The sequence below is a fragment of the Giraffa tippelskirchi genome, chromosome 10 (assembly GCF_054371585.1).
Source record: "Giraffa tippelskirchi isolate mGirTip1 chromosome 10, T2T-mGirTip1v1.2.pri, whole genome shotgun sequence".
Classification (NCBI taxonomy): domain Eukaryota; kingdom Metazoa; phylum Chordata; class Mammalia; order Artiodactyla; family Giraffidae; genus Giraffa; species Giraffa tippelskirchi.
In genome coordinates, this window is record NC_137284.1 from 161,485,021 (window position 1) to 161,512,362 (window position 27,342).

The 27,342-nt window shown below is 46.9% G+C and overlaps 1 protein-coding gene across 7 annotated transcripts in view; it reads right to left on the reverse strand.

Annotated features, from left to right (window-relative positions):
* The window catches only part of ESYT2 (extended synaptotagmin 2), an 83,644-nt gene that overhangs the window by 12,181 nt on the left and 44,121 nt on the right, over positions 1-27,342 (reverse strand). For 3 of the 7 annotated variants that reach the window (XM_081535571.1, XM_081535575.1, XM_081535572.1), the window contains 9 exons: positions 26,068-26,140; positions 25,759-25,848; positions 17,934-17,989; positions 13,431-13,551; positions 11,340-11,516; positions 10,476-10,558; positions 9,114-9,162; positions 7,981-8,070; positions 7,482-7,577 (listed from right to left, as the gene is read on the reverse strand). In XM_081535571.1, coding sequence (XP_081391697.1) covers positions 7,482-7,577; positions 7,981-8,070; positions 9,114-9,162; positions 10,476-10,558; positions 11,340-11,516; positions 13,431-13,551; positions 17,934-17,989; positions 25,759-25,848; positions 26,068-26,140 — 835 coding nt within the window. Of the gene's footprint in view, positions 1-2,594; positions 2,658-5,903; positions 6,006-7,481; positions 7,578-7,980; positions 8,071-9,113; positions 9,163-10,475; positions 10,559-11,339; positions 11,517-13,430; positions 13,552-17,933; positions 17,990-25,758; positions 25,849-26,067; positions 26,141-27,342 lie in introns of all 7 variants that reach the window. The other 4 variants (XM_081535570.1, XM_081535574.1, XM_081535568.1 and 1 more) reach the window with 2 other exon arrangements.

Genomic DNA, 27,342 nt, shown 5'->3' on the forward strand with positions numbered 1-27,342 from the left:
CCCCTAAATCCACTTCTCCTTCTTCCGTTAACACGAGAGCCCTGGGGCTGTAGCTGAGCACACATCCTGTGTGACAAGGATTCTGTTTCTGAATCTCCCTTGTGGTAGGTGTGGCCCCATAGTGGTCTCGGGGTCTCGCCTTTGCTGTGTGACCCTTATGGCTGGAGGTATGGAGCACCACAAAGCCATAAGTCAGCATTCTGTGACATCCAAGGGAAATACACGTCTGTCTTCCTTAAGCTACTGCTACTTTGGTGTCTTTGATACAGAAGCTGACTTTATACGCTTTATTAATCTCTGAAAAAGTAGCCATTTGTTCCTATTTACTGTAGCTTATCAATTTAAATACATCCCCCAGCCCCTTGTCTAAACTTTCTAACATCTCTGAAAACAAAATGGAATTTACAACGGATGACTTTCAGTGCCTGCTCTGGGGCAGACTGTGGCAGAGTGGTAGCTGTCACTGCCCTCCCCAATTTATTTTGCTTGTATTTTCCTTTTATGTGCGTGTGTGAATGGCATCCTAAAAAATGTTTATCCTAAGTCTAAAAATTCTCAGTAAGTGTAAAATAAATGCTATGAAACCTTAACTGGTACCTTACTTTCTTTCTTTGTTGTTGTTGTTACTTAGTTACCAGGTCTTGTCTGACTCATTTGCAACCCCATGGAATGTAGCCTGCCAGGCTCCTCTGTCCATGGGATTTTCCAGGCAGGAATACTGGAATGGGTTGCCATTTCCTTCTCCAAGGGATCTTCCTGACCCAGGGAATCAAACTATAGTCTCCTGTATTGGCAAGTGGGTTTTTACCACTGGGCCAGCAGGGAAGCCCATGTTTTCTTTCTCAGTCGTATATAAAATAATGGTGTAGAGTCATCCCTTGGTATCTGCTGGGGGGTTGGTTCCAAGACCCCGTCAGGATGCCAAAATCCAAAGATGCTCAAATTTCACTTATAAAATGACCTAGTATTATAATCCTCCATATAATTTATGTCATCTCCAAATTATATGTAACACCTAATAAAGTGTGTAAATGCTACATAAATAGCTGTAAACACAATGTAAATGCTGCTATTTGGAGCTTTCTGTAGATTCTTCCAGGGTATTTTCGATCCTAGATTGGTTGAACTCGTGGATACAAAATCTGCGGATACCGAGGGCTGACTGTCCTGAAATGGATGATATTCTGGATGCTATGAAACAAGGTTAAATCAGTGACTAAGTCTTCTATCAGGACGCAATATTCAAAACGCTTCAGCACAAGACAGACACACAGGGTATAATGAGAATAGGAGCTTTCAAAGTCAGACTGTCTTGAATTTAAACCTTAGTTTTTTCTCTACTTGATTACTAAGATCTACATATTTCATTTATTTGAACCTCAGTTTTCATGGGTGTAAAACCATTTCCAGAACCAAGTTGTTAGGCTTAAATAAGATAACACAATAGCAATTAAAAATAACACATATTCTGCTAGCTACACTGGGCACTTTAAATGCATGATCAGCACTCCGACAGGGAAGAGAACATCACCGCCACTCTGAAGAACAAAGCAGGGAGGACTCTGCTGCCGACTGCAGGGCCCACTCGGCTGGCTGTGCAGGGGTTCAAACCTTCATTGAACCCCTGCACTGGAGAGCCTTCATTCTAGCCATCACGCTCTGCGGGTCAATAATCTTCACTCACCAAAGAAGCGGTGAGCAAAGGCTGCGGAGATGTTCCCTCCCAGTGTTCTGGTGAGGAACTACCCCTCTAACCAAGTAGTACTCCAAAGGAGCACTCCACCTCCCCTCCTCACAGTGGGGTGGGCTAAGGGCTTTCTAAATCCTGTATCAAAGCAGAATGCTAGTCTTCCTCTTTTGAAGTTTAACTTATTCTTCTAGATGAAACTGATCAAAACCCATTGTCGATTCCTTTGCATAGAATTAAAACAACTACACTGACCCCCTCATGCATCCCCCTAAATATTTAAGCTTAAAATAAAGCCTCAAAGAAATCAGAAAAAAATAATAAAACATTTTTAATTTAGCCAGAAAATACATGCTCATGTTGTTTTAAGAAGTGGAGCTTAGTTTTCAATATACCTCATTTAATGAAATTTAAAGCTTCTCGAAAGCTGTGTCTCCCAAACGAGTAGCACCAAAAGCCCAAGGTCGCCGACTCAGAGACGGCCCTGGGGCAGCATATTGGAAGAGGTGATTTTTTAATGGAAAGTCACAGTGCACTGGGCACACACTTTAATCATAATCTAAAACTTGGTTACGATTTTAAACAGAACTTCTATTTCACCATTTTCACTAACCCAAATCGAATTAAAGTACAGATGATTTAAAAGCACCATAGATACTGCTGCCTAAGGCCAACAGGACAAAAGTCTAATTTACCATATTGATATCTTATAAACTTATCATCAAAGTTGATTTAAATTCTTCTAACTACTAAATTCTTTAACAATAAAAGTAGCCTCTCTTCAACTAAACAAGTAATTATTACTCTGTTACTTTGTGAAGAATCTGTCAATAAACCTATATGGGTTAAAGCATCATCTCTTTCAATACGTTTTCATCAACTTTTGAAGGGAAAACTATTAGTTTACCTTTAAAGCTTTCTGAATTGCAGCCTTCTTCAAGACATCAGGGTTAAACTCTAATGGGTTACTCTTTCAAGTCAGAAGAAAATGAATATACCAAGGGTTAATAAAACATGCAATGAGGAGTTTATGTTAAGGTTAATGACATGAAAACTTATGAGAACAAAAAAATTTTTTTAAACAAAACCCACCAAGAATTACACAAAGAAACAGTAAATATTAGCTATAAAAGTATTCTTCATGCCCAAGATTTTCTTACACTAAACCTTTAATCTGTAAATATCAAAGCAGATCAGCCTCTACATCACTGTTCTTTTACTCCCATCCCTCTTGTCTTTGGGATTTGAAAAATCCAAAAGTGACACCTGAGGAAAGGGTTCTGTTTACTATCCTTAGCGTGAACGAACTCTAGGATTTGTCCCTTGAAAAAAATCATAAAATTTCAACCATAATTAAGCTTAAGGTTTCATCTAAAGTACAAATCAATGGGTCAGAGATGCCCCAATTGCTCTCAAGCCAATCATATCCTGGAACAGCAAATGCTACCTTTCTTCCTTCTAAACTTTATCTTCTTGTGGAAAAAAAATCGCAGCAAAGATGGGATCTGATCTACCTCGTCCCCCACTCTTTTACAAGCATACAATGCAGAAGCTGATCAGATCATCTCAAAAGCTCCCCTCGCTTTAAAGTTCTACTATTCTATTATTATTATTATTATGGGTTTTATGTCCTACTTTTATTGATTTTTAAAAACTCATTACTTTACTGCCCTCAAAAAGGCAAGAGAGTTGCTCTGCAAGATCCTTTGAGGATTAACATTTAAGATGAAAGATTTTGTCACCTGAGTTGGAATTAACCTCAAATTGAGTTTTATTCTTTATGAAGCACCCTGAACCAGTGGGTTCAGCAGATCCCCTCGGGGTGGGGCTGGGCTGGGCTGGGCACTGCAGCCCTGAGGGTGAGGACAGTGGGTGTGCGGGCATCGAGAACTCGCCCTGCAGCTAGCTCCCCCTCTGCAGAGGTGACCTTACTGCGTGCGTGTTACTCCAGCGTGGACCAGCTGACGTGATGCAAGCAGAGAGGCTTTGGTGTGGGCTAAGTGAGCAGGAGCAGCCATGTGAGGGCGTGAGAGGCTGCCCAGGCCTGGGCTGTGAGAGAAGGTGGACAGAGCCCAGTGGGGGCCCAGTGTGAAGCCTCCGGACATCACCGCACCGCTGCCACTGGGGCGACTCACCACAAGCAGTCACCTGCGCTGTTTTCAAGCGAGAGCTGAGACTACTGTTAACAGAGAGCCGAGGAGCACCACACCCGAGGGGCCCCACGCCACACAGTCAGCATCTCTATGGACAAGGTGGACATTGGTGCAAACGCCACTCCTCGCAAATAAACTCCACCTACAGCCTATGAACTTACAGACTTAACGAAGTGGTACCAAGTTCACTCTACAGGAGGACGGACTAGACAGGAGGGTGGAGAATGTGGGCTCTGGGTCACACGGCTGAGTTCAGATCATCCTGGCTCTGCAGCTTCCTAGAGGCAACCCTGGTCTCTAATCTCAGCTCCTCATCTGAGAAGGCATCCCGCTGACCTGAGATGCAATGAGCTCTGCACGCAGAGCCCTTGGAAAGTGCTCGGGAGATGCATCTGGTCATGGAGGCCTCTGGGGGTCAGAAAACACCCTCTTGTTCCTCTGGCCAGAGGAGGAGGTCCAAGTGCTGAGGCCACAGGATAAAGAGGCCCTTTCCAGCCTGGGAGCGAGTTCTGTGTGCTGAGGTTTCCAGACGGGACCAGGGGTGGAAGCACACTGATGGGGCTGAACAGGAGGAGAGTTTCGAGCAGCAGAAGGTGCCAGAGTGTGAGGCTGGCAGCCACCCAAAACCTCCGCTGGAAATAGCAACAGGCTCAGCCTTTGGGGACAGCTGACAAAGGGAAAGATCTACAACATACTGAAACCAGAGCAGGGAGGTGATCAATCTATCCAGATTCGTTTTGCAGGACTTTTCGGTGACACCTATATTTGAATCATCAAGCGGAGTATGCGGTTTTGATAACTCAGGAGGAAAGTTAGTTTGGATAAACCAACATCTTAGCTAAATATAACAAAGCAATTAAAAAAATCCTGACACAAGGTCAGAAGTATTTCCTATAAAAGGAGCAGTTACAGAAAACAGTAACTCATGCAGCCAGCTCGGCTGGCACGGGCAGCAGCTTCCAGCAGAGACCCCCACCGGGACACTCCTGGGAGTGACCGGAAGCAGCGGCCAGAGGCACAACTGCCTCCTCCTGACCCCCCAACAGATGGCCAGGGGGCGGGGGCTGCGAGGAGACAGCAGCTCACCCACCCTTCAGGGGTCTGACTTGACTGTCTTTATCCATCAAATGGGACAAAATGCCGCTTCTTTCAGTTTTGTTCCCCACCCCTTCTTTTTAAAAATAAGAATAAACTGAGTATGCATGCTGAAATAAAAATGAAAACAAATGAAAATGAAACGAGTGAGCTTTAAGAATCTCACTAGTTATTGAATTAAATCAATAATTAGTTTCTAGACTAAGGACTAAGCCATCGGCTTTCTCTGAGCCCGAAGCAAGTGAAAATAACTCTGCTAAAAGGACCAGAACAGTGCCAGGAATCTAGGCTCCAGAGCATGGACTCAGGAAACACAGGGGATGAAAACCACCTCCCAGAGATAAAGGTCAGAATGCTCAACTGCCCACCCCAGGAACTCCTGAAGCTCCTTAAAAGCAGCGAATCGCAAAGTCAATACACACTTCCTCCCCCAAGGAGCTCCGGGTACACGGGGGAAGGCACGTCTTCAGGCAGCAGTGAGTTTCTGTCTCACCCACTGTTCCCGGGGCCACGGGGACTTGATGGAAAGCCCAGCTCTGATACCCCTTTGTGTCTGGTCAGGAGGAGAAAGCAGATTTAAGGAAGATTTCTGAAAGCTCGCAAAGAAATATTTACATCTCACATTGAGATGAACCGTAAGAAAATCCATTTTAATCATTATGGCTTCACTGTTTCCTCAGATGATTTTTTAAAAAAAAATTTTCAGGGTCAGGAGCAGCGTCAGAGCCCAAGGCTCCTCCATGGCTCATCGGGCTAGTCCACCTCGGTATCAGATGCAGTCACCAACGTTAGTTACAGCAGAGTTACGTTTCACAAAACAGGCATGAAAGCAACACTCACAGGAACTGAAATCATGCAAAACTGAAAGGCATGCACGTCATTCCGGCACTGAGCAGACGGCATTAGTCTCCAGTCCACATTCTCGCAGTCTCCACCAGACACAAGGAGGAAGAACATTGGGAACTCACAAATAGTGCTCTACAGACTGAGGCAGTATTCTCACAGAACACTAGTCCCGACGCGCGCCTCTCTTTTAAGTAGCCACACCCAAAGTTTCCCTCGTAGATACTCTTGGGAAAGTGGGAATGGGAGGAGAAAGCAAAGAATGGTGGATTGTGGTCAATGGAGGCATGGAAGCACTAAATCCAGGATGCCACGGGCAGAGTCAGAGAGCCGCACGGAGGCGTGGGGGCGCGGCACACTCCCACCCAACAGGCCCCCAGGCGGGGTCTGGTCAAGACTCTCTGCCGCTGATGGCCAGGGCACACTCATGCACAAAGTGCCCTTTTAATAGCAGGTTAATACATTCACGTTTCTTTCTGTCTCTTGCTTATGTGACATTACTCTATTTTAATTTAATGTGACAAAACACACAGTTCTAAAGAGAGGCCAATTCACTACTACTTTCCTCTATTCTAAAATATACAACAAATTCACTCCCATCAGGCATTATGAAAGACTTTAAAACTTAAATTGTGGTTAAAAACAAAAAGTTCTACCGTACAAGTAATTCTGCAGAAAGGTTAAATCTTCACTGAAAGAAAGGGTACAATTATATACATTCATAAACACAGTTCAGTTAACATCTTTGCAAAATGAAAAAAAAATAGATGATCAAGCAGATTTTAATTGTTAAAAATTTTAAATAAAACAGACATACACAAAATACATTAAGTTTGCTTTTGAGCAAAGCCCAAGTAATGCACCATTTAAACCCTGGAGAGGTGCTGAACAGATTAGGGTGTCCATTTCATGAGGTAAACGGGCAGGGCGATGTGAGCACGGCCAGGTGGGATGCCTAGGCATCCCCCCACCAAGGATGCACCCAGGGGGCACGCACGGGGCACTCAGGTGACTGGGCACGGACTATCACGCCATCTCATGAGGAAACACCCTGCCTCTGGAGACAGCAGTCTTTCTTTCAACAAAACTGGCCTCCGCCACAATGAAATGGAGGAGACAGGCCGTCTGCTGAGCAGGTAGACGGGCACTAAAATGTGCTGTCGGAACAGTGAGCTCTGACGACAAGCCAGTGCCCTCAGCGTGGAGGCAGCGCCACAGCAGGGTTGGCATGACCCCTCCTCCCCTCGCGCTGGTTAGCATCTATGAAACTGTCCTCCACGGTGTTTCTAAGGGCTGAACGCTGACAGCCGCAGGGAGGAGCACGTGCTCGGGGCTAGAAGCCGTGCACGCAGGGCATCCCTGCCCCATGCGGCCCCTACCCCACCGTGCCACGGCCGGGGCGATGCCAAAGGGATTCGGTTTTCGTCTTCACGCACGAATCTCAGTAATTAACACTTTTCCACAGGGTATTTTCTTTCCTAAGCACTAAGTGTATTCTTTCATGTGTACCAAAACACGTCAGCTAATTCTGACCATCCTGGGTAAGCCGGTAACAGGGAAATGCAACTCTGCGTTCATGAAGGGCATGTGCCTGTGCCCCTCTCCACCGCTGCCCTCCTGGCTGCAGGGAAGGGAGAGCAGAGCAGCAAGCACCGAGCACAGGCTGAACCCGGCAGGAGCCGCTGCCGGAAGTCAGCACCTACCGGAAGGTTCCTGGCCGAGTCCAAGTACAAGATGAGCAGCGAGGAGGAGAGCCCGTCGTCGGCTTGGTCTCTGTCGGCCCTGATGTCTGTCAGCACCTACAGCGAGAGGGAAAGCCTCAGCAGGCGGGTTTCCAAGCTTCCTGTTTCTATCTAATTATGCCTATACTGCTCAAGAAAACAAGGAAGATGGAGAAATGAGCTTCCAATATACGGAGTACAGAGAACGAATACGACAAGATTCCATTCAGATCAAAGAGCTCAGGTGACCTGAGGCTCCCCAAGTCCCTGAAGGGCACCCGAGCACGAGACCTGAGGCCTCCGAGAGCGCTGCGGACGCCTGCCAACTCCCACTGGCTCTAATCTGCGCCGATGCCACCGCAGTGACTCACAGCACAGAAGTCCAGGTTACTGCTGTGAGCTTTGTAAGTGAGCAGCAGCACGGTTCAGGCACTAGTCTTAGCGACCAGGACCGCGGGCTGTCGCGGGGCCCCTCCAGCACCTGCTCGAGGTCCGACGCGTCGGGCACGAGCGTGAGCCACTCCAGCCTCAGGTGCAGCTTCCCTCGGGGCACCTCGTCCAGGGTGAACCACTGTGGGGAAAGTGAGACCATTCAGCCAAAGCCCCTCTGGATCAGACACACGAGCTGAGCAGTCTCTACAAACCCGGAAGGCCCACGTCCTGCCACTTTTAGCTCCAGGCCTGAGAACAAGCTGCTGGCCCCAGAAGCCGACAGCAGTGGCCGCTCTGTGTGTTAGCTCTCTGACTCCCAATGCCATCCCTGTCTGACATGCAAGGATGCAAATGTCCTCTCGTACCACCCAGCACTATCAGGATTCTACGTATGGACATCCATAGACTTTAGGGGCCAAGAAAAAACATAACATTGATCCCAAGTACTGGGTTTCAATATCAGACATGCTAACAAGTGTGCTTTTCCTCATGACTATATAACAATAGTTTACACTTGTTTCAGCTTAAAAGCCATCAAGCTATTAACTGAGGACGGTCCTCAAACACTGGGCGTTAGAAGAGACGTCCGAGAGCAGGGCGTGTCTGGCGGGCCCGTCACCGCACGCAGCACACGCGACAGCAGGACAGACTGCAGACGCCTGTCCAGTGTCTGCTGTGCAGCTGAAAGCAGTGCTCAACAGTGATTTGGTTAACTGCAGCTTACTTATCCAAATCTTACCCATCTTTTAGCAGCCATCACAAACTTCCTTTTTTATCCTTTTTATTCTGATAGCAGCATCTTGCTTGAAGCAGCGTCTGTGGCTGTCAGTTCATGATGCGTTTGTGAGTGTCTTTCCTGGGACAGTGTCTCATCAACTGCACTGCGCCGCTCTGCTATGACCCCCAACTACCTTTTAATGCCCGATTCTCGGGAGCTTCTACCAGACTCTGCCCTGACTCCGAAGCAGACCATGCCTGCCTGAAACAGTGGGTGTGTGTTTGGATCCTTGGGAATTTTGTGTTTCTGGTAGGTGCTGATTTATTTTCACTTTGCTCGTACTGGAAGGCCTAAGTTCTCAACGTCTGTGAGCAGCTGTTAAGTTCTCAGACCATCGGGGATGGTGGCAGCGGGTACTCTCCATCAACACTCACGAAATAGAACAATACTCAAAGGAAACTTACTTCATCTAAAAGGCGCTCCTTTTCGACTTCAATAAGATCAATCATAAGACTATAGAAATAACAATACAACAACTTTAGAACACAGAAAACCACTTCTGAAAAGTGAAATAAACTTAAGCATTACTCTATGAAAAAGTACTCCAGAGAAGCAATAGAATGCTACAGTTTATCAAGAAACAAGCTCCATCCTCCGAGCTTCCTCAAGCTTCCACCCGGGTGTGAAGTGAGCGGGGAGCACGCAGCGTGGCACTGCGGAGGTCAGGCCTGGGAACGCTCCTCCCCACAGTCAGTGGCTGTAGGCACCCTGGAGCCCGGGGTGGGCGGGCGTTTTCGACCAGGGTCGATGGGACGTGCTCTCTGAGCGACCCGCCGCTCCAGCTCGGGCTCAGTCACCGTGCACTGAATCAGGTGCTGACCGCCTTTCTAGCCTTGCTTCCTCAGCTCTGACAGGCACCTCTAGGGCTGCGAAGGCCTCTGCCTCATGCCTGGCACGATCCCGACAGCCTGTCCCACTTCCCTCAGTAGTCCTGCTCTGCTGGGAAGCGTGAGGTGGCCCCCTGAGCCGGAGCCCAGGGCAGGACGATAACACGCCCGTCTTCTGCCGCCCCTCCTCTCTGTCCCTGAGCGCTGCCCTGTTCTATCACAGATGCCTGAGGCCCAGCCAGGCGTCAGCCACTGACGCTGATGCCCATATCTAACAGAGGCTTTACTGCAAATCTCATCTGTTCATTGCCTTGCTTACAACCTTTTGGTTGCTCTTCGATAAACGGTCTCACAAATGAATTCTGAGGTCACAGCCTAACACACAGGCCATCCTTGATGAAACCAGACCTGTTCAGTGTCATTTACCCTTATATCTTTTTTTGCCACAAGAAATTCAGTTATATAATAAGACTAGGCTAAAGTGTGTTTTTTGATAGTTCATATTTTTTCAGCTGTACACGTTCAATTTAAGTAAACAAGTCAGTATTTATTTTTCCAGTATCTAGGCACATGTAAATTACTATCTATCCCCACCCCCATAGGCCAGTAACAAATCAGAAGTTCACAAACCCGTTTCTAGAGCCCAGAGCCCAGCGGCTGGACTGCCTGTGGGGCCGCAGCTGGTGGCTGAGCACTTAAATGGGGCAGCACAACCAAGAAAGTGAATTTCAAGTTTTGTTTAAGTTAGCTTTCCTTTTCTTAATTGTAAAACTTGCTTTAGGAACAAAATGTGTTTTAAGAGGTCTAAGGTGAAACAAACCTAACATCAAAAAGCCATTTTAATACACACAATAATGTGATAAATCTGCTCTGATGTGACACGTTTTTAGAGTGATTATCAAAGAGGAAGCGTCCACAGCCCCGGCCACAGAGGCTCACCTTCCGAGGAAGTCATCCTTGTCTGGGTCTTCGTCAAAGAGCTCGATCTCCAGTTCCTGTCCAGGATGTTCATAGACCAGAGCCTGAAAGGTACCAGTGCACGGCTGTCTCAGACTTACGAGCGTCTGTTCTGAGTCATAACAGCAGCTAACATCGGTGCCAGCAGCTGCTCCACACCCAGGCCCCCACCATCAGACCCGATACACTCCTGATGGCAGGAGCCCCTGGAAACTACCCTCACACATGGCACTGTGTCTGCTCCCAGTTATCGGGGCTACCGGCGCGGACATCTCTCCACTCCTGCTGCAGCCCTGGTCAGGGCTGGCCCCTCACCACCACTCAGAAGTTGGGATCTGGCAACAGATGGGGCAGGGAGGACCAGAAGCTGGTGGGGTTCCAGTTCTTTCCAAGCCGGATGCCTTGTGATGCAGCAGTTCACTCTGAGGGGCATTCTCTGGGTGCAACTTGGCCAAGTCCACTAAATACGGCCCCACGACACCCAAAAGGCACTGGTTACAGTGCTGAGACCAAAGGCCAGATCCCTTGTGTAAAGACATAAGGGCATCTTCTCACGTGAATGGCTGCACCTGGGACATGAAGAGATGTCCAGATGCACTAAATGAAAACCTACACAGCAGCACATAACTAACCTCATCGTGGGGGACATCCGTGTGATAGTGGCCGGTTATGACTGAGATAGCTTCATGTGGTTAAGGTTTAAAACTGTGTGTGAGGTAGGGATACAAGGTGAGGTATTTTTAAAGAGACAATCCAAGCGGAGAGAGCCGCGCACTGAGCTAAGCACTCACCACACGGGGACCGGGAGCAGACCCTGGGGAAGCACGCGCGGCGCCCGCCCCTCACCTCGTACACCTCGTTCCACTTTGGACTGAGGTTCTCCTTGATGACCTTGCTTTGGAAGATCTGGTTGCCAACGCGAATCACTCCATAGGGGTCTGACTTCCCCTTGACAAGCCCCTTAAGGTACGTGTCTTTCCCCTGAAGATCCTGAGCCTCAAGAAAGTGTATCCTCAGGACACCCTGGGAAGAAGGAAGACAGCAGACTACTCACCGGTTCACCCGCAGACCCGGAGCAAAGGCTGGCTTGGGGACCAGACAGATCCTGTCCCCTGAGCAAAGAAGGCAAACGTGAGTGCCTCAGGGGCAAGACCACGGGGCCCCAAGGGTCTGACAGGAGGCCAGAGATGGAGGAGCCAGCGTGAGCTGCTGACCCTCCCGGGAGGGAGGGGTCCCAGAGCCGCCCTGCGCCCTAGGGCCCTGGCTTGGGCAGGGCCGACGGCAGGAGGGAGGCAGATGACACAGGGCCTCGTGGGTGGCAAACAGCGCTGTGTTCCGGTAGGAATACCACTGGCGGTAACTGCAGTGAAAACTAGCGCTACAGGATGCAAGAGACTCTTCCTAACTCCTTCATGCACACCGATTACTTCGCTGAATTTTTAGAATAATCCTATGAAATACTGTCATTAAACCTATTTCATGGATAGGAGACTGAAACTCTGAGATACATACACTCACAGACAACATAGTTCTCTTTCCCTAAAATGTTGCTTAATTGATAAAAAATATCCACTCATTTCTTTCAAGGTAAACACAAGTAGTAAAGTTACCTTTTGAGGGAGTAGCATTCTATACCATAAACACTTTTTAACAAGTTACCAAGTACTGTTCCTGAACCAATTAGCATAGGAAGACACATATTTTTACAGATAAATACACTTTTAAAAATCGTAACCAACCTCCCATTTACGTTTTCACAGATCTAATGCTTAGACACTGTGGCCACATATTTGAGCAGCCTGGAGGGTGGCCCCGGGCGGGTGCAGATGGTCCCCAGTGCTCACAGAACCCAGAGCCCGTGGCCCAGGAGCACGAGGACTCCCGCGTGCAAAGGCAGGCCTGCACTCCCCGAGCTGAGGATGCTTAGTGAAGGAAGAAAGACATCCCCACCTCACACGTGTCCCATCACCCCTGCTGAATGCCAGCAATATGACTAACTGAGATGTGAGGACTGGGGTGCTGTTACTTTGAAAAAAGTAGGAATGCTCATGAATGTTTGTTGGTTTGTGCACTATTAGTAAGGTCGAGCTTACTAGAAGGGTAACAGGCAGGGGGAAAGGCTGGCTACTTCTACTTCATGAAACAAACTCTAAACGGAGACCAGACACCCCATGACAGGCTGCCCACTCCACCTCTGGAGCCCACCGTCAGCGAGACCACAGGGGTGAGGTGCAAAGCGGGAGGAGCAACCCTCTGAGAACGCGCGCTGGGCCTGGGACAGGGTTCCACATCCGTGGCTGGCAGGCTCTCGTGGCCTCGGGCTGAGGCTGTTTAGTTTACTCAAATGATGGTGCCTCCAACACGTGTGGCCACCTGTGTGTGTGAGGCACCACCCCAACCTACAAATGAAGACACTCTGAGGAATGCGCTCCCAGAGTGAAGCTGCCGCCAACCCCCAGGTCGTGACTCAGCCCAGCCCTGCCCGCTCACTCCGTCCGGGGGGCTTAACACCCATGGCGCGCCTGCCGCGTCTGCCCCTGAAGGACTCCACAGACGACAGCTTCTCAAGCCTGACAGGGGCCTGGCACAAGGTTCCCAGCTCAGGCTAAAATGTACATCTTATACACAAGCAGCAAGTGCTTTCTGAGGCAGTAAATAAGCTATCACAGTTGTCCTTTACAACTTGCAGCGACATCTACAGAATTAAATCCCTGTGAGTACTTCTGAGGTTTAAGAACTGCCCTTAAAAAGCTCCCTGAAAGCTTTAGGCCAGATGGCCCTTATCCAACCTCCTAAGGATGGGCAGGACAGACCACTTTTACAGCATCAAGATCCACATGGCAAGGTCGTTTTTAGGAGAAATACAAGACGTCACAGCACCCACGGGTGTGAAAAGTTCCTTCAGTCTATTTTAAGTGTTAATGAACACATGCTTACCTTTGGTACAGGAAATCGCAGCTGAGCTATTTGAACTTCACTGACAAGAGGGACTGTGATTCGATTGGGAAGCACCAGATAGTTTGATATTATATCCAAAATGATAGTATCTGATAAACCACTGTTAGGTGGGAGGTTAAAAAAAAAAAAACAATGATTAGACACTTCATGTTAGTTACCACTTGTAACAGTGAACTTAGCATAAACACGATACAATATCCCACCAACAGGTCAGAGCTAGTTCCCCTAACACAGTATTTATGCTGCTATGGTGACAATTATGTGGGATTTATTCTGAGAACACAAGGTAATATTCTGGCTACATTTCTCAATGTCCTGAATCACATTCATACATTTCCACATAAATTTATCATTGATTTAACACTGAATATACATTTAATTAAATTTCTTATTTTAACATAAAATATTACAAACACACATAAAAGTGCAGAGAATATGAAAATCAGCATTTACTCATTTCACATTTATTACATTAAATTCATCTTTCTTGTTATATACGCAGAGCTCCCAATGAAGTAAAAGAATTTAGTTCATTCTTCTTTATACTTTATTAGGTACTGAAGACTATAATCAATTTGAAATAGTATACACCACTGCACAGAGAATTCAGCAGTAGGAATAAAGTTGTGGGGGCTAAAGAAACTAATGTACTTTCAATATACTTTTTGTCTCTTCTTTGTAAATGTGTGGAAACGGAGAGCCAAGGTTCTCTGCAACACCACTTCTGAGGGCACAGAAGCTGAGCCCTGTGCGAGCACCTTTAGCCAGAACCGCAGAGTCCTAGAAGAAACTTGCTTCTTGCCAGTACTTCTCAGATGTCAGCATTATGAACATGTCAGACGTAAAGGAACCACAGCCGGAACATCCCCCGGGACACAGTGACAGTCCTACCACGCCCTGAGAGATGACTGAGCCTTGCTGCAGGCTGGGGTCCAAATGCCGACCACAATGTGGAGGCTCGGCGACAGCCCTCTCAGTTGAACGTGGGAACCACACTCCCCAGACAGCTCCGCTCTTGAGAAGAGGCCAGTTAACCAGCGTCTACACTCCAGAGGGACTCGGAGGGCGTACGCTGGCAGACACTGGACTGGTGCTCACCAAGCTGATGACAGAGTGGTCCCTCAAAGCTTTAGCACCCAGCACACTCTCACTTCGGGCAATCTCCCTGCAGAAGCACGAGTTTTGTTTATATAGAAAAATCTACTGAGACAGAAGGCCCCTCACTGCTGACATAAGTGCTTCAGGAACCTGTTAGCTGCCACGGTGGTGGGCTGTGCCTCACCTCCCGCTGATGCCTGTGCCGCCAGCAGAAGGCCCAGCTGGCACCTCCACCGACAGCTCCCGAGCGCGGCTGCACACCCCCCGAGCCGCCGCTTCCCGTCCTGACTGCGGCAGGGCTCAGCACACAGCATGGCTTCCTCACGCCTTCCGCCCTCCCGGTCTTCCTGAACTGGCCCTGCGCATCACCGACAGTCGTCACCCCGCACACTCGGGTTAGGGCTCCTCACTGAACAGCGGCAGGGAGCGCGAACACGCGTGGTGAGGTGAAGCGACTCAGGGGTCCCGCTACCTCCTCACCCCTTGGCTTCTGTTCTGCAGTCAATGCAGGGAGCAGGCAGACGTTCATTTAGTAAAGCTTGGGGCAAGATTTCATTACCTTATGTTAGGTTCAAAGTTATTGAATATTTACAAGATAAGGTCTGCCACAGCTGTTACTTGATAAAATCTTCACAAAATAGTGGCCCAAGTTTTATGTTAAGTACACATGCATATATTTTATAGCATGAAATTTACATAATTATATATAAATTATATGTCATATATAAATATATGTAATTTTAAAGGAGTATTTTACTATATTTCTTTTATACCATGGCCTCATTTTTGCATGGTGTGTGTCTATTTCCACCTGTATTTCTAATATATATGCATATATATTCTTAACAATATATGCAATCCTATATATACCTAATATATAAGAATATGTTTTATATGTGAATAAAAATCTACATATAAAACAATAGCTAGAAGGTATACCATACAGAGAGTCTGTCTTCACATAAAATCCGAAACGAAACGAGGCTGCGCCTGTGCGTGTGTGTCTGTCTGTCCTTGTGCACATGTGTTTCTGCCTTCCCAGCGGTTTGGGACGGACTCCAGAGCTGCGGGCTCACAGGCAGGAGCCGCCCACCAGCTCTCTGCCACAGCGCTACCTGCAGAGGAGACGCCTGACAAGCCCGGTCACGGTGCTGAGGGGAGGGAAGCAGAACGCACATTCTTTTCTGCACTAAAGGACAGCAGGGACTTGGTGTTTTGGCCACTGACCAGCATCCTTTTCTCCAACTCCTGGAGTCCTTCCTTTGGGGGACTTCCTGTCCTTCACTGCAACTTTCTCAAGCACTTCTCTGCCTCCTCTCAGGGCGGGCACAAGATCCAGACCTGATCACCAGAACCAGGAGAATGTGTCCAAGGAAGGTGGACAAACAGAGGTCAACTCTGGAACTTTTGCTGGAACCAGAGGGACCTCTGTGGGAACTGTCTACTGAGGTTGGTAAGCATGCATGCAGAACAGAAGCTAGAAGCTGCTACTTCACAGCAAGAGCCTGCCTGGCAACAAAGCCACACACAGAAAACCCGAGTCCGGAGCCGTCCTTTGGACATCAGTACCCGGCCCAGTCTGGCCACGTGACAGGGCCGCAGGCCACACTCAGGCCCAAAGCAGACGCTCCCCACCCGCTTGTTGGATGAATGAATAGACTGTCTTTCAAAAAACCTTACTCGCTTAATGAAGACCAAGTGAGCTGGGTTTGCTCTTGGGTTAGCAAGAATCCTAACCAACCCTTTTACAAAATTCTTTTAAAGCTGTCCTTTCCAAGAATCTTTCCAAGAACCCAAGATAACGGTACTTTTCTATACCCAATAAACCACAGTACCTAAAAAAGACTTATTATTACAACTATGCCTCAGCTTATTAAACTCTTCATTTTTTCCTGATAATGAAACAAAATAAAATTCTTTCTAATGGCCACTTCAGTTGAGTTCAGTCGCTCAGTCGTGTCCGACTCTTTGTGACCCCATAAATCGTACCACGCCAGGCTTCCCTGTCCATCACCAACTCCCGGAGTCTACCCATACCCATGTCCATCGAGTCGGTGATGCCATCCAACCATCTCATCCTCTGTCGTCCCCTTCTCCTCCTGCCCCCAATCCTTCCCAGCATTAGGGTCTTTTCCAATGAGTCAACTCTTCGCATGAGGTGGCCAAAGTATTAGAGTTTCAGCTTCAACATCAGTCCTTCCAATGAACACCCAGGACTGATCTCCTTTAGGATGAACTGGTTGGATCTCCTTGCAGTCCAAGGGGCTCTCAAGAGTCTTCTCCAACACCACAGTTCAAAAGCATCAATTCTTTGGCGCTCAGCTTTCTTCACCGTCCAACTCTCATATCCATACATGACCACTGGAAAAACCATAGCCTTGACTAGACGGACCTTTGTTGGCAAAGTCATGTCTCTACTTTTAAATATGCTATCTAGGTTGGTCATAACTTTCCTTCCAAGGACTAAGCGTCTTTTAATTTCATGGCTGCAGGCACCATCTGCAGTGATTTTGGAGCCCAAAAAAATCAAGTCTGACACTGTTTCCACTGTTTCCCCATCTATTTCCCATGAAGTGATGGGACCAGATGCCATGATCTTAGTTTTCTGAATGTTGAGCTTTAAGCCAACTTTTTCACTCTCCTCAAGGACATAATAAATACAAAAGAATAGAAAAAAAAGCGAACCAAGGCTTTCATAATTCAATTTTCTAAGCTATTTTAGGCAAAAGAATCCCACAGATTAACAAAGTGTCCACTAGGAACACACGTAACTGTAACCAGCACTTAACGCACTTGAACCTTCAGATGCAGCGGCGAGACCAGAAGAAGCAGGTTCCCTGCTTCGTGGTGACCAACGGTCTGCCGCTGTCGCCTTCCATCTTGGAAGACAGATGACCTGAAGCCTGACTAGGAAGCCTCACTGCTCTCACAGGAGGGACGTGCCCCGAAGGCTTCACAGCTCATCTGGAAGGAGTCCTCACGGTTCAGACACCACAGCACACGGAACAGCAAAAGGACTCCCAGTGCGCCCCGCAGCCGCAGGTCCAGGCTGACTCCTCCCCGCCCAGGAGGAGTAGGTCAAGGCAGAGAAGGCAATGCAGCCAGAAAGGGCTTGTCTTGAAACATATCAGCTTGAAAACTTTTTAAAGTTTTCTTTATTTTTCTGGGATATTAAAACAGCAAAACCAGAAAGACACCTCCTGACAGATGGAATGGCTCCATCTGGTTCCAACAGGGCTCGCGTGCAGCCCAGAGCCTGAGACGCGGTTCGGGCTCCGGGAGCCTGAGAGCCTGCCTGGGAGGCGGCGCTCGCCGCTGGGCTGTCTCATGATGCTGCCAACGCACATTCAGCAAGCTGGCCACAGGGCATGACAGAGTACTTACTTCAATCCAGGAATGTCGAGAAGATTAGTCAATCCTGTCCAGTTAATTTCTAAAAGCTGTTTTTAAAAAAAAGGGCAAATATAATAAGTATGCAAACTACTTCTGATTATCATTATCAAATTATACAAGTCTGTTTCTTTATAAATGAAATGGGTTACTCAGTACCTAATGCTGTCCTATACCTTGATTTTCACTTTATAAAATATCAAAGCTGTTGTCCCTTATTGCTACTGATAGCTTGCCTGTTCTTATGTTTTTTGATATCATAATTTTCTCCAGTAAATCCAAAATTATTTATATACCCACCCTCCTATTGATGAGCACTTAGAATATTTGCAGTTTCTCTTTTATTATATAAGTAATGGTCATAGCAAACACCCTCTTCCAACAACACAACAGATGACTCTACACATCTACATCACCACATGGTCAATACTGAAATCAGACTGATTATATTCTTTGCAGCCAAAGATGGAGCAGCTCTAAACAGTCAGCAAAAACAAGACCAGGAGCTGATTGTGGCTCCGATCATGAGCTCCTTATTGCAAAATTCAGGCTCAAACTGAAGAAAGTAGGGAAAACCACTAGGCCATTCAGGTATGACCTACATCAAATCCCTCAGGATTATGCAGCGAAAGTGACAGATACATTCAAGGGACTAGACCTGGTAGAGAGAGAGCCTGAAGGACTGTGGACGGAGGCTCCTAAGACTGTACAGGAGGCGATAACCAAAACCACCCCCAAGAAAAAGAAACGCAAGAAGGCAAAGTGGTTGTCTGAGGAGGCCTTACAAGTAGCTGAGAAAAGAAGCGAAGCAAAAGGGAAAGGAGAAAGGGAAAGATACACCCAACTGAATGTATAGCTCCAGAGAACAGCAAAGAGAGATAAGAAAGCTTTCTTAAGTGAACAATGCAAAGAAACAGAGTAAAACTATAGAATGGAAAAGACTAGAGATCTCTTTATAAAATTGGAGATACCAAGGGAACATTTCACGCAAAGATAGGCACAGCAAAGGACAAAAATGGCAAGGATCTAACAGAAGCAGAAGAGATTAAGAAGAGGTGGCAAGAATACACAGAAGAACTATACAAAAGAGCTCTTAATGACTCGGATAACCACAATGGTGTGATCACTCACCTAGAGCCAGACATCCTGAGTGGGCCTTAGGAAGCATTACTATGAAAAAAGCTAGCGGAGGTGATGGAATTCCAGTTGAGCTATTTCAAATGCTAAAAGATGCTGCTGTTAAAGTGCTACACTCATTATACCAGCAGATTTGGAAAACTCAGCAGTAGGCCACAGAACTCGAAAAGGTCAGTTTTCACTCCAATCCCAAAGAAAGGCAATGCTGAAGAATGTTCAAATTACTGTACAATTGCATTCATTTCACATGCTAGCAAGATTATGCTCAAAATCCTTCAAGCGAGGCTTCAGCAGTACATGAACCGAGAACTTCGAGACGTGGATTTAGAAAAGGCAGAGGAACCAGAGATCAAACTGCCAACATCCGCTGGATCACAGAAAAAGCAAAGGAATTCTAAAAAAACATCTACTTCTGTTTCAATGACTACACTAAAGCCTTTGGCTGTGTGGATCACAACAAACTGAGGAATATTCTTAAAGAGATGGGAATACCAGACCACCTGACCTGCCTCGTGAGAAATCTGTATAGGAGTACGTCAAAGCTGTATATTGTCACACTGCTTATTTAACTTATATGCAAAGTACATCATGGGGAATGCCAGGCTGGATGAATCACAAGCTGGAATCAAGATTGCAAGGAGAAATATCAACAATCTCAGATATGTAGATGATACCACCTTAATGGCAGAACGTGAGGAGGAACTAAAGAGCCTCTTGATGAAGATGAAAGAGGAGAGTGAAAAAGTTGGCTTAAAACTCAACATTCAAAAAACTAAGATCATGGCATCCGGTCCCATCACTTCATGGCAAATAGATGGGGAAAAAGTGGAAACAGTGTCAGATTTCATTTTCCTGGGCTCCAAAATCAATGCGGATGGTGACTGCAGCCATGAAATTAAAAGACATTTGCTCCTTGGAAGAATAGCTGTGACAAACGTAGACAGTGTATTAAAAAGCAAAGACATTACTTTGCCGACAAAGGTCTGTGTACACAAGGCTATAGTTTTTCCAGTAGTCATGTATGGATATGAGAGTTGGACCATAAAGAAGGCTGAAGGCCAAAGAATTGATGCTTTTGAACTACACTGTTGGAGAAGGCTCTTGAGAGTCCCTTGGACTGCAAGGAGATCCAACCAGTCCATCTTAAAGGAAATCAACTCTGAATATTCATTGGAAGGACTGATGCTGAAGCTCCAATACTTTGGCCACCTGATGTGAAGAGCTGATTCACTGAAAAAGACCCTGATGCTAGAAAAGTTTGAGGGCAAGAGGAGAAGAGGGTGACAGAGGATGAAATGGTTGGATGGCATCATCGACTCAACAGACCTGAGTGTGAGCTCAGGGAGACAGTGAAGGACAGGGGGGCCTGTTGTGCTGCAGTTTATGGGGATGCAAAGAGTAAGACACGACTGAGCGACTGAAGAACAACAATAACAAAATGACTGAGTGGGTATCTGTCTACACACGTTCTTCCAGAGACTAGCATTCAAAAAGTGGAAGCTCTGGTCAAAGACATATGTTCATTTGTTTATTCTGATATACGTTACCTTGGTGTTCAGTTGCTAAGTCGTGTCAGTACCTAATTGCTCTAATATTGTACTAATTTACACTTCCATCAAAATTGTATAAAAGGTACTTTCTTTACATCCACACCAAACACAGATGTTAAAAATCAGTCTATTTGGCAGTTAAAGAATGGTTACTCTGTCACTATTTCAAACAGCATTTTCCTGATATTTGGAGAAGGGAAAGGCTACCCACTCCAGTATTCTGGCCCGGAGCATTCCATGGACTGGACAGCCCATGGGGTCACAAAGACTTGGACATAACTAAGCGACTTTCACTTTTTTCCTGATATTAGTGGGACATGTTCCATCCATTTAGTCAACTTTTGTATTTTTTTTGCTCATTTTTCTAGTGGGTATTTAATTAGTATAATTTCTATATAGTTGGCTGAGACTCCATTAAACAGATGTGGACAGGTAAAAAGTACTGATTAAAACAATGCTTCTCCTGTCAAGACGGATACTGCACATAATGCAATGCTTGTGCTTTATACTGTAGAAGATGCTAAGTGAGACTGTATGACCTCTATTACTTACATACACCGGAGTGACAGAGCTGGGGAGCGAGCAGTTTTAAGTATGAACTGAAGAGTCAAGATTCCTTTGGACAAACCCAAACTCAAAAGCAACAACTTTAATATATATATTAAGTCCTGAGAAACTAACCTCCGTAGGACTCCCTGGCGGTTTAGTTGCTAAGTCGTGTCCGACTCTTGCAACACCATAGACTGTAGCCTGCCAGTCTCCTCTGTCCATGGGTTTCTCCAGGCAAGCATACTGGAGTGGGTAGCCATTCCCTTCTCCAGGGGATCTTCCCAACCCAGGAATCAAACCCGGGTCTCCTGTCTTGCAAGCAGATTCTTTACCAACTGAGCTAAGAGGGAAGCCCCATGGATTCCCTAGACCCTGACTGTGATCTCTAGATGCATCTTCCACTAAAAGGAACAGGAGACTTTGAAGAAATGGCTGGTTCTGGGTCTGGGACAAAAACTGTTAACATGAACCTGGGGCATCTTGCTGAATCAGAAGGTCAAAGAAACTCTCAAAGGCCCTCCCCAAAGGGCGATCACCTCAAGGGACTAAAACTAGATTGTAAACTCAGGGGCAACAGAGCACCTACTTGCAGGACAGTTGTCAAAATGATGAGATGTACCTGAATGCTACCCAAGTTCCGAGAAACAGAATAATACTAGGGGGACAGGGACAAAATTCACATAAGGACAGACTCAGTTGAGTTTGAAGAGATATGAATGCAAGAAAGAAGGCTCCAGGCACGCTTGTTCAAGGCCCTGAAAGGGGAGCTGGCCTGTCCCTGAGCACAAGGGAGGCCAAAGGACACAACAGCCAAGCCGGAGGGGCTGTGGAGGGAGAAGAGTGTGAGTGATTTTGTGTTTGAAGACGAGACTGAGAGTGTGTGACTGAACAGGTGTCCAGCTGTGTGAGAGAAAAGTCCACCTGGCCTGTGCAGTAGGGAAGAGTCACCAAGAGGGGCAGATCTAGAAAAAGCAACTAAAATAAGTGCCTTCCCCATCAGCCCCCAGGCTGGACAGATCTCCTTTTGGGAAACTGAAGAGCCAGTGGGAAGTGTTTCCAAAGGACAGGAAATCATCTCTCTCTGAGGGCTGAGAAGTAGCAGTGAGGGAGGGGGAGGGGAGCGGAGGGGCGGGCCCCCCTGCCACTGGAGCCCCAGCAGCCTGAGCAGGTTCAGCAGCAGGGCAGCCTCAGCTGGGCCTCCCTTGACTGCCCTCCGAGGGTCTGTGGGTCCAGCAGGATCCTAACCCACAGACACTGCTCATTTCAGTGCTGACTACACGCCAGCCTCCTCCACAGGAAGTTTGTTACAGAGTGGTGGCTCCGCCCTTCCCCAGAGCTTTCGAATTTGCTGCTTTGGGCTGGTGATAAAGGTCACCAATGTTTTTCTTATGCTTTAACAGTCCTGAGACTTCCAGCTTCCACGTGGGATGCAGCAAACTGGGAAGAGCGTCACTCCTGAAGGCACAGAGGGCGAGGCGACAGGGCCGCTCCGGGCAGCAGAGCCAGAGCAAGCCCTGTGAGATCCAGAGACAGAGAAAGGCAGGACAGACAGCCCCCCGCTGCTCGGAGGCCAGGACGAGGACTCCCTCCACTCCACACAGATGCAGGGTGCTAAGGGCGCTGTCAGACCCTCCCGGGGCACAGGGAGGGGCCACTGAGAGCACCAGCACCCTGGCAGTGCGGCAAGAAGCTCCAAAATAATGCAGGATAGCAAACCCCTCATCCAAGAAACTCAGAGAACATCTGGCAGGATAAAGACCCACCAAACTTCCCAGTGGCCCCATTCTGGGCCCTCTTCAGTCCAGTGGGCTCCAAGGACCTGCCTGCCAATTTCTGCCTCATCACCTCACTGCTGCCTCCCCCAGAGGGTGGCATGAATCAGCCTCTGGGACCCTCGTTCAAACGCTGTGTCCTCCCCACTCCTGGTCTCAGGGCCAAGGACCTGTGCCTGATACAACTAGAAGAGCGCACGCCAGGACAAAGGAAGAGTGGGAGGCTAGCTCCTCTTCAGAGCCATGGCAGCTGGGACTCTGGCCTGTGGCCTGAAGGACCAGAGGTCACTGGTCTCGGGGAGAGAGAATAAAGCAGGCAGAACAGGCCCAAGAGAGGACGGCAGCCACAGTGGCCACATGCCACATTCATCCTGTTCCTGATCCTCAGCTGCAGCCCCTGCGTGGCTTTCATGAGACAGCAGTACCTGCTCATTCTGTTTTTAAAGTCCCCCCTTTCTCCTCCTTCTTTGCTTAATGACCTCAACTACTTGTTCCTTGGAAGAAAAGCTATGACAAATGTAGACAGAGTACTAAAAAGCAGAGACGTCACTTTGCTGACAAAGGTCCATCTAGTCAAAGCTATGGTTCTTCCAGTAGTCATGTATGGATGTGAGCTGGACCATAAAGAAGGTAGAGTGCTGAAGCTTTTGAACTATGGTGTTGGAGGAGACTCTTGAGAGTCCCTTGGACTGCAAGGAGATCAAACCAGTCAATCCTAAAGGAAATTAGTCCTGAATAGTCATTGGAAGGACTGATGCTGAATGAAGCTGAAGCTCCAATACTTTAGCCCCTGATGTGAAGAGCTCTGGTGTTGGAAAAGACTCTGATGTTGGGAAAGACTGAAGGCGGGAGGAGAAGTGGACAACAGAGGATGAGATGGTTGGATGGCATCACTGACTCGATGGACATGAGTTTGAGTGAGCTCTGGGAGTTGGTGATGGACAGGGAGGCCTGGCGCGCTGCAGTCCGTGGGGTCACAAAGCATCAGACTGACTGAGTAACTGAACAACAACAACCTCAACTGCTGGAGTCCTAGCTAGATGGACTCAATTTCTTTTCACAATCCCTCTTAAAGGAAGATATTAATTCCACTTTATAGATGAAGAAACTCAATCTGTGGATCACAGACTCAGAAGACATGTGCTTTGCCACTGGGGAGGACCCCTGGGATAAACGCTTTCAGAGCCCAGACCACCTCCTGGGGAAGCTCTAGAGAAGGCCTCCTGATTCAGTCTAGTCTAATCCACACTCCTGAGACGAACCTAAATGTGACCTAAGGATTCTGAAACACCCTCAAGAGTATACCCCAGAGGCAATGCCAACAAATGTCAAGTCAGCATGAGTGGGTGGCCACCAATTTCTGGGACATGTCCAAGGGCAGACAGTGGGTCTCCCTGGCTCTTCCCAGAACCTTCATCCAAGCTTACCAAACCTTGACCTCTGCTGTTAGGGCCCCACCAGAATGCTAAACCTACATATAGGAAAATATTTTATTTCTTAAACATTTGAAGACTTCTGTATGCCAGGTACTATACTGAGTGTTTTTACCCACTGACATTTAGTTGTCACATCTAATCTTTTAAGGGAGGTATTACTATACTCTCCATGTTACTGATGGGGAAACTGAGGCTTACAGAAATCAAAAACAGTTGGGCCTCAGTGTCCGAGGGTTCCAGCTCCGTCTCCTCAGATTTAACCAATTATGGATCAAAAGTATTCAGAAAGAAAAAATATTTCAGAAAGTTCCAAAAAGCAAAACTTGAATCTGCTGCACTAAGGCAACCATTTACATATCATTTACATTTCAACTATTAACACAGAAGTTACACTGTATTAGGTGTCACTACTGATCTGGAGATGAGTTAAAGGATGCTAGAGGCTGTGCAGAGGTTATAAGCAAACACTACGCCATTTACTAAGGAACCTGAGCATTTGTGTAACTTGGTTGTGGGAGTCCTGGGACCATCCCCTGTGGAGACCGATGGCAGGAGACGGCAGTTTGATCAAAGAACACAGTTCAAAGAACAGGAGGAACCGAGAGAGGGAAGTGAGGCTGGGAGGCCTGCGTCCATCACTGAACCTGAAACGGGACAGTACATCCGTCCTGCCTCCATGTGCTCCATGAGGGCAGCACTTCGGAAACTTGCAGTTTTGTTTTTTTTTAAGCAAGTAGCACATTATCAAAACTAATCTAAACAAATCAACAAGCAGAACAATGTACAAAAGTTTCACATTCCAAAGATTTCCATGCGTCTAAATCATCCAGTCAAAATCCCAAAATCTCTTGTTTTTCATTGGGGTGGGTAAGGACTTGGCAGACGGCAGGGAACTGTGCCCTCATATTTTCCAGATGAAAGTGACCGAAAAAGTCCCTTTTCTCTGAAGATTGTGCTTAGGGGCTGTAATTCATCATATAAGGGTACCAATGATTCTCAACCTTTCACAGCTACACCCTGCTTTTCTGAGTACTAAAGTTTCATTTGGAAATTAATATTATAGCGTTATTTCTATTTTTTGGCTGTGCGGCATGCAGGATCTAGCTCCCTGAACAGGGGTAGAATCCCATCCCCTACAGTGGGAGTCTGGAGTATTAACCACTGGACCATCAGGGAAGTCCCAAACTTATTAGTTTTATAATGAGGAAAAAGTTGTCTATCAAGGGATGTTAAAGCATAAAGAGATGAAAGCACACAGGATTCATGCCTCAAAGGGAATAAAGTGAGATAAGCTCTTTTTCTTACTCTGCTCTTTGGCATGTACACATTCTCGTGAGTGAATGGGAAGAAGAGAATGAAATAAACCTTGACTTACTGGCTTCCTAAGGAAGAAGATAGAGAAAGCTCCTACTAGGGGCATGTCTCCGATCAGTGGTTCCAGGATCACCCGCACTGTGCCATGAATCTAAACTCAAACGGGAAAACAAAATGTGAATGGGAATAATTTCACAGGCGCTTACTGACTCAAAAGGAGGATGCCAGGTCCTCACAGTGATTCCTGAGCATATGACTTTAGGCTTCTCTCTTTAACTTCAAAGAAATTCTGAGTTAATAAAAACTTCACAATTTTCTTTCTGAATAGAGCACAGAGAATGAGAAGAAAATGAAACTTAAAAAACCTTACCTGTATACTCTGCACACCAGCTCTACAAAAATATCGCTTGATCTCCAGATCGATCTCACAATTCCCTACAAAACTAGCAAAGAAAAAGTTCTGTATCACATTCTCTTCATCACCACAGACCCAAGCTACAGAATCTGAATACAATGCTGGTAAAGCCACCAAAACTGGACTGCAGGCAAGCTGTAACCTGCAGGCCAGCTGGGCCAGAGTCCCAGCACGTGGGCTGCAGCAGCCACGGCCACCAGAGTCAGCACGGCCACGTGGGGGGCGAGGCTGGCTGCCTGGCCAGAGGTCTTGGTACAAATGTCACTTCTCAAAGGGCAGCTTCTGGAGCAGTCTCTTGATGGAGTATAGTTTTCATTTGTCTCATAAATAACTCTGTTTGTTTAAAACACATACAATGTTTAGATCATATTTCACCACAAATAACTGTTGTGCCCGTGCTCTCCCACCGTGAGAAACTAGTAGTGCTTGGGCCCTCAGAGACATTACACCTGTTCGAGGCATCAATTTTACTCAGCAACTGTCACTTCAATCATTAATGTGAACATCCATGAACACTGTGCGATGCTGCATGTAAGGCTTCACCTATCTTTATAAAAATGTGACAGGCCCACGATGTTTTTGTGGAACCTGAATGGTTTGATGCTGGAAGCTGGTCATCTTGCTTCTGCCCTGGAGCATTGGGAGGAATCTGATAACCACAGCAGAGTGTCCAAGCACATGAGCAAAATACCAACAGAGGGCATCTGGGATGAAAGTCTGCCAACGGTCACACTCCCGCCGTAAAAGTCACTATCTATAGATTCTTTTGGTGAAGGAGGTGCACGCAATCAAGGACACATTTTGGCAGAAGGTTGCTACTAGTTACAAGGCGCAGACATCTTCATTAATGATTGTAGAGTTTTTCTAACTATGAGAAGATGCAAGAAATTGGGCTCATAAAATCTTCTCTTGAAAATATCAAACTGCCTGAAAGTCAGTTCTGTCCGTTTTCCCAGAGCACAGAGGGCCTCATTCCTGGTCTCTGCCCTGAACTCCTTTCAGGGGTGTGGAAGGGCAGCGACCACAGTGGCTGGTGACCTCATCCTTGTAGAGGCATATGGCAAATGACAAGTTTTCTCCACATACCCTAAGATGCGATAATTTTATGTTCTATTATCTCTCAATTACTCCTTCCCCAACTCTACTGGCAGTAATCTAGTTACGGTTCTTGTCTGGAACACAGGAAAAAGTAGAATACAGACTGTTTCAGAGACATAAATATCTGAGCTG